Raw genomic sequence first — 18,246 nt, 5'->3', positions numbered from 1 at the left:
AGGGAGGGAGGGAGGGGGAGGGGAAAAAGGAAGGGAAAAGAGAAAACCAACACAATGCCCTCACCTCTAGGGCTATCTCAAAGATTGTGTTTGAGATGAGACTGTATACATGGGAAGTCCTCATATGTCAGCTCTGTGGAAACATCACGTTATGGTTGACACTAGAGGCATTCCAGAAGAACAACACGGAAACACCTTGGATTGTTCGAAATTTTATCACAAAGTAAGTTGAGATGCTAATACCAGCACATTTTCCCACTCTGTCCCTCATAAAAGGGACGCTAGGCCATTGTAAGACCGTGCATCAACACCTGACCATGTCTGGCCCCCTATGTGATGAAGCTTTCCTTCCAGTAAGCCCCAACATGTGACCCTGCTCCTTTAGGACCTCACAGAATAGGAGGTGATGGGAAGCAAATAGTAAGTCTAAGTCCTGGTCTTGCTTGGGGGGGAGGAGGGGTTCTGCTCAGTTAGAACATCAGAAGCAAAGGGTACTCTGTCCCTTAGGGCTGCAGACACTGACAAGCCTGAGACTCCCAGAGGAAGTGTAGCAATATCCCCTTCTCCTTAGGGAAGTAAGAAGGCTTGCTGTCTGCTTGCCAACTAGGGCACAGTTCAAAGATCCTTGTCCAAGATGTTGTCCATGAATCTTCTCTCAAGCCTTGGATTGAAAAAAGCAGTTGGAGGATCTTTTCAAAGAAACACCCCAAGCAGTTTTAGAAGGTACGGGCTGACGTCATCTATGGGTCCCTCTCAAAGGTATGGCCTTGAAAACTATTGCTAAGAACCAGAAGCTAAAGGTCTGGGGTGTACAGAGGGGGCTATCGAGAAGAGCATTCAAAACACTGTCATTACCCCCCCTCTCTCTCACTCGCTCTGTGTGTGTGTGTGTGTGTGTGTGTGTGTGTGTGTGTGTTTGTGTGTGTGACACTAACACACCTTCAGGAAGACCAAATCCACCCACTCAAGAGACAATAGAGGAGAGGAGACACCCCAACTCTTCAGTTTAAAAGGTTCTTCCCTTTTGGGAAGTAGTAAGCTAAGCACATATGGCCATCAACACACATAAAGAACTTCCTTTCAGCCATCCAAAGACAATTAAATTGACTCTTATCCTCCTTATGGGTAAAACAAACCTAAGAAAGGCTTGCTATAAATTCCACAGACATCTGATCCTCTCGCATAGCCCACCATGGTTAAAATGGCTTTCCTCTTGTCACTGAAATAGTCTGGTTAAGCCTAAAGAATTGTGCAACACTTGAGGTATCTGACGCTGGTGTCAGAGGCAGAGGAGACACATGGCAGGATGTTTACCAACTCACTCTAAACTATAACAAGCTTGGCAGGATGTTTACCAACTCACTCTAAACTATAACAAGCTTCAGGCTACCTCCAACAGTATCGGGAAGTCTAAATAGGGCCTGACTGACCCAGCCTAAACCTCTATTTCCCTCGGCCCAGAGGCACCGGGTCTCAGTTTTTACCACAGTGTCTTATCTTCCAGGACTCCATTATCTACCTTGATACACAACTGCCTCACCAGACTACAGCTGGGAATAAAGGCCGCCTGGAAGAATCCATTAGAATCAAGTATAATTAAGACCACCTAAATTTTTAAGCAGCCCACATTACTATGTATGGAGGGGATCAACCCTGCTTGCAGTATTGGGCCTGCCTGCAGAGCAGCCTGTCCCAGAGTTTCTTGTATGTATGTGGGAGGCAGAAAAAGGCTTCTCCATCTCAGCTGAATGTTGGAGATCAGACCACTGTATCTGAACACGCTGGCTGAAAACACATAGCTGGCAACTCAAACTGATTCTAGTGCAGCCTCAAAAGGAAGGATTAACCAAAGCCCTCTTGGGAATTGCATCATAAGCTTTAATAAATTTCACTACTTTAGACCCTTAATTCTGTTCTGGGGGGCTTATCCTAAGGAAATAAGTCTACGGAAGGGCTTTTATGCACGAAGCTATTCATCAAGGTAAAATGTATATTCCACAAGGGGGATATGATTTTAAAAGTTGAGTATATAAAGGGTATTATGCAGTAATTTAAAAGCATATTTGTAAAGAAAATGTTCATAGTGTGATACTAAAAATAACTAATCCACCTATAAAATTGAACAAGCATTATGAACACAGCTCTTTATGAAGAACTTTGCTCAAGGAAAAAGGTTGAAAGACTCTTAAGTTAGGATGTTAACACAGAGAAATTTTATATAGCACATGCACACATCTGTATGAACATACATCTGTAACCCATTTTCTTTTCTTGACTTGTCTGTGGCTTTCCAAGTATTCTTACAATGAGCAGATGTTACTTACAAAGCGAGGTGTCTTTCTTAGGGTTTCTATTGCTTCGATGAAACACCATAATGAAAAGGCAGGTTGGGGAGGAAAGATTCCAAGATTCTTGGAGGAAGTCAGGACAGGAATTCAAGCAGGGTTGGAACCTGGAGGCAGGGGCTGATTCAGAAGCCATGGAGAGATGCTGCTTACTGGCTTGCTTCCCGGTGCTTCCTCCGCCAGCTTTCATATAGAACTCAGGACACCAGTTCAGGGCTTGCCACCCACCCTGGGCCGGACCCTCCCCCCCATCAATCACTAATTGAGAGGATGTCTTACAGCTGGATTTCACAGAGGCATTCTCTCAACTGAGGCTCCTTCCTCTCTGATGACTCTTGTGTCAATCTGACATACAAAATCGTCCAGTAAATGGGGCTTTTCTGTTCTGTTTTGTTTTGTTTTTTGCTAAGAAGTATCATCTAAGCAGCTAAGATAATTGATCAATATGGTCTGAGAACATTCAAAACAATATATCAATTCCCATGTACAAAGATAAGTCCCAAGGAAAACACCAGTGGGAGGGTGACCCCTCTCTATGGGTAGAGCTACATTCACTCAGAACAAAAGATGGCAGAGTTGACTTCTAACCACAGGGTGGGGGAAAGTGAAAGGGATCCTCTGGGGTCTTTTTTTTGCCATCTTCAGTTTCACACATTTCAAACAAGCCATGCCTTCCTATCCAAACACAGCTACAGAGCTTCCCACAGCCAGTCTGCCGTCTGCTGGACTTCAGCCTCCAAACAATCGATTCAAAAGTGATAAGGTGACAAATTCTGTAAGTTGAGGTATGGCTAACGGCATTAGTGATTTTTTTCCTTCCTCTCAAACAGGATCGAAAGCTAAGGACAGATGCCATGAGCGAGGCACCATTTAAAGCAACGTTCTTTCCTAGCAACGGAGACAATTAGCCAAGGGTTGCAAGACATTTGATCACATTGTGAACCCTGAGGTGGTGAACTGGAAAAACCTGTTTCTTGTTGTGGTGTGGCTCAACCGAGAGCTTTCTGTAAACAGGATTAAAGTCAACAGGATTGAATAAAGTGGGTCAAGAGGCAGAGCAATCAACCAATTGACAGGGAGTAAACTTAAAAAAAAAAACAATTAAGAGATAGGAGGGACTTTGATTTGAAGGGTATTTAAGACAGTATGGAGAAGGAAAAGGAGAAGAAACTTTTCCTTCTGAGCTATCAATGGAGTAGGAAGGTCAGCTGGGTGCTTTCTCTGCCTCTCTGAGTTAGCAGGCTTTGACCATATCACCTGGCTCCTGCGCCTTCAATGGTAAAAATGAAACATTTGGGGTTTAGGGTAAAATCAAACAACAGCGGGGTTGGGGATTTAGCTCAGTGGTAGAGCGCTTGCCTAGGAAGCGCAAGGCCCTGGGTTCGGTCCCCAGCTCCGAAAAAAAAAAAAAAAATCAAACAACAGCAAAATTGCTGCTACCTTCAGGAGCATATGAAATGATATGTGGGATAAAACTGAAAAGAATGAAACCAACTAAAAAGGTCAGCAACAGTCTTCTCTCACCTTCTTAGATAACAGTTTCATTTCGTTGCTCAGGAAACACAAAAGAAAGCTTATCCCTTCCATCCTATGTCATTGTACCTCTCGCAAGTGACACAATCAAAGAGGAGAGGATATAGGAGCGAAGATGCTGAGCCAAGGAGGAACCCGGCCAGGACAGCCATGTTTCTTAGTTACTTTTCCTAGTACTTGATAGAACACTGTAGCAAAAGCAACTTAAGGGAGAACATGTTCATTTTGGCTCACAGTTCAAGGGTACAATCCATCACAACATGAAAGGCATGGCGACGGGAGCCTGAGGCAGCTGGCTACATGGTATCCACAGTCAAGAAGAGACATGAACATCAGTGTCCTTTATACACGGTACTAGACCCAAGCCCAGAGTATGGCATCACCTACAGTAGGTGGGCCTATCCACTTCAATCAATCTAATCAAGGTAATTCCAGCAGGTTCCCTAATCCTAACCCTAACCCTAACCCTCACCAAGTGACAACTGAAATTAACCATCATAATTCTACACAGGATCAACTTGACCACCAACATATTTTATATTATAACCTTCACCCCCAGTCTCCAGAGTTTTATGTTCATTTCAGACTACATTTAGGCTACCTTCCTTCACATGAATTTGAACCCTCAAAGGGTGGGCCTGTCGGTAGATGGTGTTTTATCCTTCGGATGCCTTTCTTATTGTCCCTGTTTATCATAGCTGCTTTCTCAGCACTGGTCTGAATTTTATCCAGTCTCCAGATTTCTTCTGGCACACAAGTTAGTCCAATGCTCTCAAAGTCAACTTAACTCAAGTTCTCAAGACACAGAATGAAACCAGATTCTTTGGAGGGGGGGGGGGACATTGCATATGGAGACTGGTTATATGGTATAATGAGTACAGGTGTTTGCCATCAAGCCTGATGACCTAAGTCCGATCCCCCAGGATCTGACTAAAAGGTAGGAGAAACCCAACTCTACCAAGTTGTCCTCTGACCTCTACACACATCCACGGCACACATGTGACCACTCATAAACGTAGACGCGATTAAATAAATGTAAGTATTAAAATCACATGAATGGCCCCATCTCAGTTCCTGATAGTCTTTGTTCACCTCTAAAACCTTACAAGGCAGGCTCTGCAATTCACATTTCCTGCCATTCTTGTCTTCTAAGATCCACAAGAACCACTCGTAAGCTCTGCTTACAGTATGCAACATCCCAGTCCCTTCCTCCTCCCCGAGAATCATGAAGTTTATTACAGCAAAGGCCCCATTTCTATCAATTTTCTGTCTCAGTTGCTTATAATTAAAACTTCCTAACAAAAGCAACTTAAGGGAGAAAGGTCTTATTTTGACTAACAGATTAGCAGTGTGTACAATCCATTGTGACAGAGGAATCACAACTGCAGAAGCTTGAGGCAGACAGTCGCATGATATCCACAGTCAAGAAGCAGAGAGCTATGGATGCTTGCGCTCAGCTCCTTTATATACAGTACTGATTCCTGGCCTAGGAAATGGTGCCGCCCACAGTGGGCAGGTCTTCTTACCTCAATCAATATAATCCCCCACACAAAAGCATCTCTAGAGGTCCATCTCCCAGTTGACTCTAGATCTTAGCAGTTGATAATAGAGTTTAACTACCAGACCAAGTACTTGTATAACCTTTATTTTTATCGCTAGTGGTTTCTCAGGAATTTGGAAAAGATAAAAAAAAAAAAAAAAAACAAAGAAAAGAAAAAAGAAAGAGAAACCCATCATCCTGAATGTGTTATCATATATAGTATTAGGTATCTAATAGCATCTTAGAATGAGATTGGCTAAGGAAGGTACAAACAAATGCCACACCTTGGGTTGAAACTAACTCTCCCAACACATCCTTGGCCTCTCTTGAAACACTGCTTGCTGTCTGTATGACACTGGCTTTTGTGCTTCGTGCTTTAATATACACAAAAACCAGAGATCTTGTTAGGATAAAGGTCCCAATTTAGCAGATTTAGGTGATACTGAGAATAACTAAGTTCTAATCTCTGAAGGCAAAACCCAGGTAGCTGTATGAGCCCAAGATATAGCTAGATTCACCAAGATGACTTAGTAAGCAAAAGCAGTCGCCACCAAGTCTGATGACCTGAGTTCCATCCCCAGGTCTTGTGTGATTGTTCTCGAAGCAGGGCCAACACAGCTATGTAGAGATAAAAGGAGAGAGAAATAGAGTTCTGAAGAAAAAGATGAGAGAGGATAAGAAAATATGAACTAGGGAGGCGCTGCATAAGGACGGACTGAGCAAGGCATGGTGGGTGGAGGGAGCTACAGGGAGCAGACACAGCTGGGAATTACAATAGCAGTCATCGTTGCTTGGCCCGGATGTCTGAAAAGCCCTGTGTTACCTATCAGGGATTCTCCAAGCAGAATGGGGAGTTCTGCTTGTTGCTTCACACAGAACCCCAGGTTGGTCTGTCTTCCTTTGTCCTTGGGGTAGAGGAGTGGGGAGAGCTGGATGTGCCTAAGTGGAGACCACTAGGAACCAGTAGCGGCTCGTGTACGGTGGCAACAGGGGCATGGAAATAGCCTCAGGAGTCAGGAAGGAAATGGCAGCTGCTGTAACTGTTCACATCCTCAGAAGCAGAGACAGCCTCTGGGCCAGCCTGGGGATGAGGCTGGGGTGAGGAAGCAGATGCTCCCCCTCTTGTCCCTCTCCTGTTTCTATCCTTATCCCCTTCTTCTCAGAACCACTCTTAGGACCCTCTTGACGTGTCTGTCTACACATCCTCCATCCTCAGTTGCCTTCTGGGTATCAAGGAGGCTAGGTGACAGACAAGTCACTACCCTCCACAGGAAGGGAAATGAGTCCACAAAGAAGCAGGTCTTGAAACCCCAACAACCGAAGGCACACGGGCTAAGGGCTAAGCAATAATTTGAAGGCTGGGATTGCGGCCGAAGCTGCCAAAGACGATGCTAAAGAGCTCAGCTTTGTTCTAGGTCTTTTGAGGGAATGCTTAAATACCTATTTAGTCATATATATATATATATATATATATATATATATATATATTCATATATAAAATATATTCTATATTTTTTTCCAAATAAACAGGGAACCATAAGCCCAGAAGATGAAATCGTTTCCCAGGATGCTAAGTCAATCAGAAAAGAACCAGAATTCAACATCCAAGGTCACTGTACCATCTCAGGCCATGGTTCCAGTGCTAGCCAGGCACAGCGGTTCCTTGTAAAACGTGCAAACTGATGGCCAGCAGAGAAAATGGACAGTAAATCCTTGTGTCTTGCTTGCTCCTTTATGAGCGTGTGATCCTAAGTGCAAAGTTGTCTCGGCCACCACGGCCCACCCCACCGCAGCATTAGCACGCAGATAAAAATTGAGAATGGAAGGGAAAGATTGAAAGGTTACTGGTCAGCAATACATTTCTCCTTGGAGAGCTCGCCTATCCCTCTTCTTAAAAAATTACTGATGCATTGTTCTGTTGATGGAACAGCCCTATTTAGAGAAGGTGGGGTATACTATTATTCTGTCAAAATCCATCACCATGGCAGCCTGGACTCCAAATAGCGTTCAGATTATAAGTTTAAATACTCCTCCTTGTCATGTACCGTTGTTGGCTATTTTGTTACCCATGACCCAACAGTGAAATCAAAGCCACCCAATTAAGTGGAGAGCGCTCTCACCTGTGAACGCGTTTGTGGCCTGAAAACCAGCTTCCGGCATACTGCTCCCCAGACGAGCCTGTGTTTCAATTCTTAAGCTGTCCTGTTGTGAAGAAACCGCCTGGGCGAGGCCTCAGGTCACTTCCATTTTAGCCTGACCAAGTCCATCGCTCTGCTGGTCCAGCTTTTGGGAGCATCCGATGCCCACTGGCTACCTGGATGTCACACAGTCCGACGGCATATGGGACACATAGTCACATCAACCATCCAGCCAGAGAGTTGAAGCCATGGTGAGGTCAGGGACGGAGAAGCTGTCCTGCTGAAACCCGCTTTCCCACCTCAAAACGAAGGGCTCCTCAGCCTCCCAGCAGCCAACATCTTCCTCTCAGTGAGCAGGCTCGGCCTCAGCAAGGGCTCTCAGTCTGCTCGGCTCTGCTGTTCTCGGCTCTGCTTTTGTTCTTGCTGAAATTGAAAAGAAAGAAGTCACTTTCTTAGGGACCTTGGGAACCACGAAGATCAATAGATTAGCTGGTTATACATACTTGTCATCCCAGCACCCAGGGGGCTGAGGCAGGACAGGCGCAGAAGCCAGACTGGGCTACATAGCAAGATCTTGCCTCACAGAAAAAACACATCAGCAGACTAGCAGGCCTACAGAAACTAAGAAGCAAAAACCAACTGAGGCCTATGACCTTCCTGTGAACACTCGGATAAGGGGTGAGGAGGAACCCCCAGTTAGAACCCTCAGACACATTATCTATTTTCTAAGTAACTCCAGTAACAGATATAAGACCACAATCTCCAAGTGTCTTTCCTTGGGCTACTTAGAACTCACACTCTTAAGAAGTTAATTTCCCAAAGTTGAATCCTGAGGTCTTAGAAGGGGGTCTTTAACTCGTGCAAATGACCATCAGCCCTAGAAGAACGTAAAATTAAGCTTTGGAAGAAGCCAATTTTTAAAAGCGACTCTGACACTATGATCAAGTGGAGCTCATCCAAGGGATGAAAGATGACTCAGCAGATATTGAAACACATGACACATCCCACCAATGGGATGAGAGCAAACCCAAACAACTATCTAAACAGAAGCACAAAAAGCATTCGATAAACTTCAGCATCTCCTCGTGACGTTAGGTAGAGAAGGAACACACAAGCTAAACAGGCGATGTAAGACTGATAATATACGAAGCCAATACCACGCCAATGGAAAAGACGGAAACATTTTCAAGACCAGCACATCCGCCAACACTACTCTCGCTCAACACATCATCAGAGGTTCCAGCTGAAGAAAAAGGGCGAGGGGAAAATACCAAAGTGTCTGATTTAGAAATTAAGTCAAACTGTCCAAGCTTGCCGAGACCTGGGTTTCTATAAACAGGAAAACATAGATACCTTCCTAAAGATTGCTAGGATTGATGACTTTAATAAAGGTGACAGCGAAAATATCAGCACTTTATAAAAATAAGGACAATTTTTTTTTTTGGGTTCTTTTTTTCGGAGCTGGGGACCGAACCGAGGGCCTTGCACTTCCCAGGCAAGCGCTCTACCACTGAGCTAAATCCCCAACCCCAAAATAAGGACAATTTTTAAACATCAAAGTAAAATCACTGAGAAAGAAATAAAAATATCCCAACTCACAACGACTACAGGAAATAGGAGGAGGAAAAACAGTGGGAGGAAGGAATAAAAAAGAAGAGAAAAGAAAAGAAGAAAAAAGAAAAGAAAAGAAGAAACTCTGGTATTGGGAGCAGAAAGCAGCAAGGGCCAGCTTATGTTTAGACAAGATGGAGCTGATGTAGCCATCTGATGCACTATGAGTCAGCACAAAATGACTGACACCATCTGTCTGGGGAACCCCAAAAGTAAACAGTGATATACTCTGCTGTGTAACTATTCCTCAGGGAATGTCATTTTGTGTGAATTCTATATAAATATGGCCTTGGGGTCAGAGACCTAAGCTTTTCACCTCTGTCTTTGCCGGCCTGTGTGTTTGTCTGTACATGTGTTTGTCTACTTCCATGGGGCCTATGTACCAATCTGTGTTTGTGCTTATGCCTGCCTGTGTGTGGCCCATGTGTAACACCACGTGCCTGGGTGCCAGCCAGCAGCTACTTGCCGTGTAACCCTGGTCTGGTGAATTAAGTGTGCCTTATGTGCCTGAAGCTCTTTATCTCTCTCCCCAACCCTCAACTCCAAGCCTTCATGACTCCCCTTTGCTCCTGGCATCAGAGTGTGGACCTCACATGAAGCAATATATTTAACAAAGAAAAGTAAGTAATCTTTACAGTATAAAGCTGCAAAACTCTGATGGAGTATATTCAAGTGGACACACAGACACACAGATACACACACAGACAACACAAACACACAGACACACAGAGACACACACACAGACACACATAGACACAGACAACACGGACACACACAGAGACACATGCAGACAGCACGGACACGCACGCACGCACAGAAAAAAGGCCATGCTCATGGATTAGAAGAATTACTATTGTTAAATTTATCATACTGTCCAACACGATGTACAAATTAAATATAATACCCATGAAAATACCAATGTTAATTACTCCCAGAGATGAAAATATAATTCTAAATCCATATGTAACCACCATGTGGATTCTAAATCCAGGGCTGGAGAGATGGCTCACCAGTTGAGAGTACTCGCTGCTCTTCCAAGACACCCAAGTTCAGTTCCCAGCACCCACACCGCAGCTGACAACTGTCTGTAACCCCGACGCCAAGGTAACCACTTCTTCATACATTTTAGGACAGGCACAAACCCACGACACACATGTACACACATGAAAACTGAATTTTTTTAAAATCCCAAGTTCAATTGCAAAGCAATTGTGAGCAAAACTCCATGCGCCATCAAGATAAATTGCACACTTACTGGGAAGTAAAGTAGCACCAACAGCAAATAGCACACTGTCCTACGCAGCAGACGGGAGGGCCCAGGGTTCAGTGCAATGTTTACAGCCAACTAATCCTTAACAAAGGCTCACAAACATACATTGAAGAAGACAGCTTCTTCAATGAAAGGTACTGAGAAACCTGGAGATCCACACTCAGAGGAAAGAATCTATAACCCGGTCTCTCACCACACACACAGCTGATCCCAATGGCGCAAAGGCAGAACTACGAAACACAGCCTCGTTAGTATGTCCTTTGGGTTGTTTTTGGTTTGTTTTTTATGTCCCTAGGAGCACAGGAAGTAAAAGGCAAAGTTAACAAATGGATTTCCATCAAAGCAAGACTGTCTTGCATATTATTGAGATATTCAATAGAGCAAAAAGACAAATATACAATGAGAGGAATACAATGCTCCTCAGACCAAGGGAAACTATCCAGAACATGTATCAGGAAAAATCAAGACAAAAAATAGAAGTATAGAGACAGAATATGAAAGAATATAAGTGTATATAACAATAAATATAATTACATATATTTATATTATATGCATAATACATTTCTTATATATAATTACAATTATATAAAATTATGTATGTATTTATATTTGTTATGTAATGTATATTTATTATGTAATGTATTATATATTGCATAATGTATGTTATATGTGTGATACATAAAGAATCTATTTATATAGGATATATAATTTATATTTATTTATGAAGAATAACCTGAAGACATGAATAGCAAGCTTTGTAATAGAGAAGACTTACTAACAGCCAAGAGTATATAAGGAAAATGCCTTTGAGGAGTTCAGACCTGGCTCTGGCCTGGCTTCCCAGCACTTCACACAGTCTGCTCCACACGGAGGTCCTCATCACCAAGCACACACTTCTCACGAGGACACGGCACTGCCTCTGCCTGACAGGTGCCCAGTGAAGAGACACTCGTCGAACGACTATGTGACTGGACGGAAGTACTCGTTCATTTAACACGATGTTTCCTGAGTACTGCTCCTCACACAAGGCAAATGGGTGCTCATGGAAGGGTCCAGCAAATACCTGTTATGGAAATCTTCCCCTGAGCCTTGAGCTTACGAGTGCTCTGCACCAGGTGGAGAAGCAGACTTCAGCTCTGCTTAGCTCTGATCCTCTTGCATAAGGGGTGGGGAAGGAGAGTTCACTCCCTCACGAAGGCGTGAGGAGCTGCAGTGGTCACGCTTCACAGAGCGTCCTACCCTTGAAACTACGACATGCAGTTAGCAAGAGTTACTTATCAAGACTACAGAGAAGGAGAAGTTACCCTGCAGAAGCTAGCTAGCCCAACTGTCTGATGTGTTAGAGAACCACGACTTACGTATGTCTCGTGCCCTCCTGCTCTCCCCAGCTTCCAAACCTGGGGTAGCTCTTTAAACCTGAATGACCTCAGCTTGATAATAATAATAATTATGGAGGGAGGAGACTTACCAAGTACAAAAGGTCACGGGCTCAGCCTGAACCACACGCGAGATCACCCTCTGTAGAGAGCCCACTGCATCATATACACATAGAGATGAGGGTGGGGGGGACAGACAGGCAGGCAGGCAGGCAGACAGACAGACAGACATTCATGTCTGCTCCAGTGTTCTATTTATCCTGGAAAGATGGGAAGGACTAACCAGGAAATAAATTAATTTAATACTGCACTTGAAAAACGTCTTGAAGCACTTCCGTAACAGAGCAACAGTAACTAAGGAAATAGAGCACACTCGATGGAAAAAAACACCCCCACAGGAAGGGACATTTTTAAAAACATAAACACTCCCCAAACCGAACCAAATCAGTTGTAGAATAAGTCTGCCTTGCTAGCTGCTCATAAAAACTGATGTGGAATACAGTCCTCCTTGGGACTCATTCAAGAACAAAAACTTAACCTCACTTTTCCTTTAGCGTTCCTGCCACCCCCACTCCCCCACAGAAATACGTGGTAAAAACAGATATGCGGTCCAGGAAGTAGGAAGGTCACACAGTGGGCACAGGGGCCAGAGCCCAACCGAGAAGTGGCAAATCCTTTCTTTCGAAATCAAGTTAACGTTCAAAAAAAAAAAAAAAAATTCTAACATACAAAGAATCAACACTGCGGTTGTGTTTTTATTTCCTTTCACTGTGGACAGACTGTTTCGCTGGCAGAGTGTCTGTTACCTAGGTGACAGCCAGACTAAGCAGCAGAGAGCTGCAAGCCATCCAGTGCCTCCAGAGTCCAGGACCTGGCTTGTATCTAATGACCTCTCGCTCTCTGCCCACCAGAAAAGTTCCAGGAAGAAAAATAACATCACAAAATGAAGAGGTGGTCCTCAACTTTGGCAGACTGAGGTAATGTTGCTAGCCTGAAAACACTTGAGCATTTCTACCATGACATTACCAGAATATATCAAATGCTAGTTCCCTTAAAACCCAACGCGACAAAGGATTTTTATTGAGGCAGATGTGCAAAGAAAGAGAGCTAAGGGTTCCTTATCCAACTTACTTAGCTCTTCCTCCCGAAGGGCAGATGGTTGAAACTTGAGCAAGGACCAATGCAAGTAAAGATTAGAGAGGAGAGGAGAGGGGAGGGGGAATAAAGGGGATGTCAGGAAGAGGAGAAGGAAAAGAATGGGAGGGGAGAGGGGAATGGAGAAAAGAGAAGAACGACGAGAGGAAAAGAGAGAGGATAGTGGAAGAGAGCAAGGAGGAAGAAATGTGACTTGATTAAGAAAAACACAGGGTGTGCCCCGGGAAAGTCCCACTCCTGAATTCCAGCCCCACTTCTCAGACTTGCTCAAGTCACTCGCCCTGTCTAGACTCCCATTTCCTCGTCTGTAAACTGAGGAGGTGAAATTCAAGATCCTTTCCAATCTGAATAGTCCCCTGTGGCTGTGTGCCTGGCCGAGGGGGGACAAGGCCGACATGCTTGCCGTGCACGTGGTACACAATCACGCAGAGTCTGCTCAGGTGTCCGGTCAAAGGCGCTTGTGCCAGCCACTAGGGGAGGCTGAGTCCCCGGGGCGAGGAAGTAACTCATGATATTTTCATTTCTGTGACTCGGAGGTAAGACACAGATTGTAGCTTCTGTGTTACCATCTCAAATTATCTTAGCTTGGGGTAGCTCAACACGCGCTGGTTTTATCTTCAGAATAAAGGAGCGCCGTCTTCAGGCAGACAATTCAGGAAGCGAGCGCTAAATATATACGGTGTCTGAATCAAACACACAGAGAAGCTGCAAGCGAGGAAAGCGATTATGACAATGCTCCTTGGAATGTTGCTTCTGCAAACATAAACGCTGGAGAAAGCATGAGTAGAGCGTGCGGTCGAATGCTCAACTCCAACCTGTGAAAAGCAGGGAGCTGCCAAAATGTGAGAAAATAAACCTATGCTCTGTGAATTGGGCTAAGCCTAATGGTCGCCTCGTGATTCAGCAGCAGAGGAAGCAGTGTGGAGCTGTCTATCAGGTAGACATAGATGAGACTCTCCCAGGCATCCGCAGAAGGTAGGCACTAACAAGTCGAAAGTTAGCGCGTTGTTGTATACAAAGCCAGGACCAGAGCCACGGATTTGGATCCAAGTCCAAACTCCAACTTGCTCTGTACATGTACACAGAACCAAGGAAGATGATGGCCCAGGGAGGGAGGTACCAGTATATACCAGTACAAACCTGCTCACTAGGAACCAGGAGGAATATTGACATGATCTCTACGTCCTAATGCCGAAACTGTTCACGTAGGCGTGCCCACAATGCCCACACGCGCAAGAAAGACAGTCTGGGCTTGCCTAAGAGTCAGAAAGTCCTCAGGTAAAGGTTCCTCTAAACATCACCTGACCTGTCACGAACACCTAGACCGTGGGTGCCAAGGAGGAGGCAGTGTGAAATCCCACCACTCCCACCCCACTCAGGGCTCTGCTCCCACCTCCAGCCTAGAAGACAGTCCTTACCCCACAACAGAAGTCTTAAGATAAAATTGTCTTAAAATGGGCCTGGCAGATAAACAAGAGGTCAGGAAAGGGTTATCCTTGTACCAGAAGAATGGGGGACGTGACTCACTCTTTACAAGACTAAAAGAGAATATGGACTAATAAGTCGTTTGTGCAAAACAACTTCGACACTCCCGCTGGTGAGCCATTCTTGGTGCTAGCTTACACCAGGCCCTGATGGACAACTGTGACTGGGCCACGATACATCCCGATCTCTAGCCTAGTGGACATCGCAAAGGCTAAGTGTACACAGTGAGTATTTCACCATCAATTTGTGGGGGCCATTACTCTGACCGGAAATTATACTAGGCACAGGGAAGACAGAAGAGAGCAAACAAGCCAAGTTTTTACCCACAAGGCCCCCATGTTCTTCTGTCTGTGGTGCTGCTTCTGAACGCACTGTAACTACCTCTGGCACTCGCCACAGAGACCGGAAGATAGCAGATGCCCAATCCATTCGAGCTGGACTACACTTATGAAGCCTATCTTCAACATCCTAGTCATTTTCCCAATCTCCTGCCTCAGCCCTGCAGCCACTTTTAGAAGTAGCAAGGGCCGCCAACCATAGTTAAGAAGGCTGATGGCTATGAGGACTCAAACCCTGAAGCAATCCTGGGTGGGCTCTGGACTTCCCACCATTTAGAACACAAAAGCTTCGCACACAACGGGTCAAAGAGTAGAATGCCGGGCTCTGAGTCGGACCATGTCGTGTTTCTCTCGTTCTAAGTGTGAGTGTGACTGAATTACTCAATTACTGAATGCCCACCCCAGTGAATGCCTCAGTTACTTCAGGTGTAAAAGACGAACAAGGCTGGCATCTGCCCTGTGAACTCTTACACATTTGAACAGAAGATTAGTGTGAGACACCAATACCCAGTAAGTGCTATGGAACCAGCCCTGCACTGAAACTTCTGCTACTACCCACTGCCTTAGCAAATGACACAAATCAGGACTCGGAGGGAAAATGGCCAGATACATCCACCTCCAGTCCATATGCAACCCAAATGGATGCAAAACGATTTTCATTTCACGGTTTGTCGGTTGATTCCTCTTGATTTTTTTAAGGTTCTCAATAGACAAAAACCAAAGCTCAGAATCATCCCATGTCACCTAAAATTAACACCCGGCGAAAAGCAGAGGAGAGAGGACAGAATTAGAGAAGATGTGTGGGTTAGGAATGAAATGTGGCGAAGAGGAGAGAAAATTTTGCCTTTAAAAGGAAAAAGCTTCTCGATATCCAATTTTTTTTTCATGTTTTCATACCAAAATATTAGACTGAGAGAGCAGCGCTGGAAAGAGAATTTAGCTGTGGTTTCGCATCTCCCGTCAAGAGTGTTACTGCAAGCTACTATGCCCGCCCTCTCCTCCCTCTTCCTCTTTAACTCACTGTCCGTGTGAAACGCTGGCTTTCTTAAGGCCTTCATGTGCATTCAAACTTTCCCAAACACCCAAGAAAGGAATGATACAGTCAAGACATCCTACTAACCTCCCATGACAAACAGGGAAGGGCTGTCCCAGAGCCCAAACTCTGGGCTCCCCGAACTCCACGGCATCCTCATTAGGGCTCATGGTGAGCAGACATGGGTAGAACAGGAACACCCAATTCTCATGCCACCATTGCCCATCTGGCTTCCAGTCATACACCCATGCTATCCAGGGTACATGCCTTCTGATCATTCACAAGGCTCAGTCTTGGCCTGTGGTAAATGCAGTGTTTCTCTGCACACCAGTAGGATATTAGAGCAGAACAACCTAATACGAGTGCAAAATAATTTTAATCAACAAGTGTGTGTGTGTGTGTGTGTGTGTGTCTGTCTGTCTGTCTGTCTGTCTGTTCCTGCACGCATGCATGGATGCGGGCACATACTAACCCATTGCTTAATCTCTCTCTCTCTCTCTCTCTCTCTCTCTCTCTCTCTCTCACACACACACACACACACACACACACACACACACACACCTTTTAGGGTTATTTAACAGCCTGTCTTCTGGCAGAAAGACTCAAAGAAACCCAAATGCCTATTAAGAAAAATCAAGCAAAGTCTTGCTAAGCCCTGGGAGAACACAGTGCACACAGGTATGTCTTTCCTCCCCTTCAATCAGTCTGCTGTTTTATTATCATTTATAGAAACCAGAAGAAGAAATACGAGATTAATAACACACCATTCTTCACCCATCTGGGAGAAGTGCGGTTTCTCAAACCAAACCTCGATACAATCGCTTGTTCTATCTTCTAAGACACTGGCTTGAAACTCAATGAGTGAGGCTCACACCAAGTCAGCCTCCGTTGGTGGAACCACTTAGTCAGATCACAGAAATCCAAAGAAATGAATGGCTAAACAGATGTTTAAATGCTACAACACATAACGGTCTGAGGCTGGCTCCAGAGCTGAAGCCAGCAGCAGCCGCGCCCCAGGGTATAACAAATGAACCCTCACTGGCCAGTACTCGCTATAATGAATGCTACATCCATGAGAAAACTTTTCATACCAAACCAGCCGATGAATCACCCTGACTCCACATATCTTAAGGGAAATATTGACATGGTTTCATATTTGCCTGGAAGGTTGAGTGTGAACGAACTGCGAGTCCCCATCTGTCATGAAGAGCACCTGTGCTTCCACACAGACCCTGGAAGGATGAGAGAAATCTGTCACGTGCCCACACCACGCACCTGTCACCTGGCCAAGCTACTGAAGCGCTGTTACACGGCTACAGGGGCGCTGTTGCATTCGTAAGTGTCCTCCAGCAAGAGGCCAATATACACACTCAGTACTCAGCAGTGTCTGTCTTAATGTATCTAAAGGCAGGACCTAAGTAACCCAGTTCCCAGATACCAACAAGAGCTCCAGAAGCAAGAGGGCAACTCCTACCAAACACGGCACTGAAATCACACATCAGTCACACTTCCTCTATATTTAAAACTGTCATCTGGTGATTGAAAAGATGGCCCGGAAGTTAAGACCATTTGCTATTCTTCTAGAGAACCTGCTTCTTCAGTGGACACCTGTGAACAAGTCTCTCTTTCTCTCTCTCCCTCTCCCTCTCCCTCTCCCTCTCCCTCTCCCTCTCCCTCCCCTTCTCCCTCCCCCTCCCCCTCTAACACACACACACACACACACACACACTATTTAAAAACTTAAAACTATGCCATGTTTAACCTAACAAAATCTAACCCTTATTTATTCTTTCCCCAGGTCTCCTGCAGTCACCACGTAAGAAATGCCTTCTCTCTTAGGCCTCCACAAACTCCTGAAGCTGGAGGCCAGAGCACTAAAAGCCCAGGGCCACCAGAATAAGCAAGCAGGTGTAAGGGAAAGACCAGGGGCACGTGAATGGAATAAAGTAAATATACTTTACTTCGATGTATAGACATCTTTTCCCGTGTCCCTCCTTCCTGCAGTTTTGAAAAGTAAACACAATTTCTCAGGTCACACCCATGGAGAGCAGCTTTCGTGCCTCACAGGAAAGTAAGCTGATCCTCTTCTTCTTCAGTCTCCTGTGGCCCACTGTTTCCCAACTATCCCAGCCTACCCATGCAACCACCAAAAACCTATGACGTTTGTGCTGAGTTGAAAACAAAGTAAATATTGGTAACTGTGAGTGAGATGGGAAAAATAAAGAAGAGAGTGAAGGGGCGGGTGTAAAGGGGGCTCTCCTTAGACAAGTACTTACACATCCCTTGGTGGCTGTACCAACTGTCCCTGCTATGAAGGTGTGGTGACCACAGAGACAAGCATAGCTTTGGACTCGTACACCAGAGTTAGAGTTCAGCTGCACGGGTCACCGAAGCCTCCTCGGGCATATTGCATAGCCTGCAC

At 45.0% G+C, this 18,246-nt stretch overlaps 1 protein-coding gene and 1 long non-coding RNA gene across 18 annotated transcripts in view; one reads left to right on the top strand and one right to left on the bottom strand.

Moving 5' to 3' along the window:
• Ldlrad4 (low density lipoprotein receptor class A domain containing 4) overlaps positions 1–18,246 on the bottom strand; it is a 334,279-nt gene that overhangs the window by 193,497 nt on the left and 122,536 nt on the right. For 14 of the 16 annotated variants that reach the window (XM_087593473.1, XM_087593469.1, XM_087593480.1 and 11 more), the window contains one exon: positions 7,539–7,979. In XM_087593473.1, coding sequence (XP_087449599.1) covers positions 7,539–7,578 — 40 coding nt within the window. In that variant the 5' untranslated portion in view covers positions 7,579–7,979. 16 annotated transcript variants of the gene reach the window in all.
• Positions 12,664–17,794, top strand: LOC147999859 (uncharacterized). Of its 2 annotated transcripts, none has more exons than XR_015643063.1 (3): positions 12,664–12,790; positions 16,992–17,159; positions 17,623–17,794. It is a non-coding gene; the product is annotated as an uncharacterized LOC147999859 (long non-coding RNA). The 2 variants fall into 2 exon arrangements; XR_015643064.1 differs by lacking the exon at positions 12,664–12,790 and adding an exon at positions 13,590–14,677.

The sequence above is a fragment of the Rattus norvegicus genome, chromosome 18 (assembly GCF_021556685.1).
Source record: "Rattus norvegicus strain SHRSP/BbbUtx chromosome 18, alternate assembly SHRSP_T2T, whole genome shotgun sequence".
NCBI lineage: Eukaryota > Metazoa > Chordata > Mammalia > Rodentia > Muridae > Rattus > Rattus norvegicus.
This window is presented reverse-complemented; position numbering and strand designations above follow the sequence as displayed.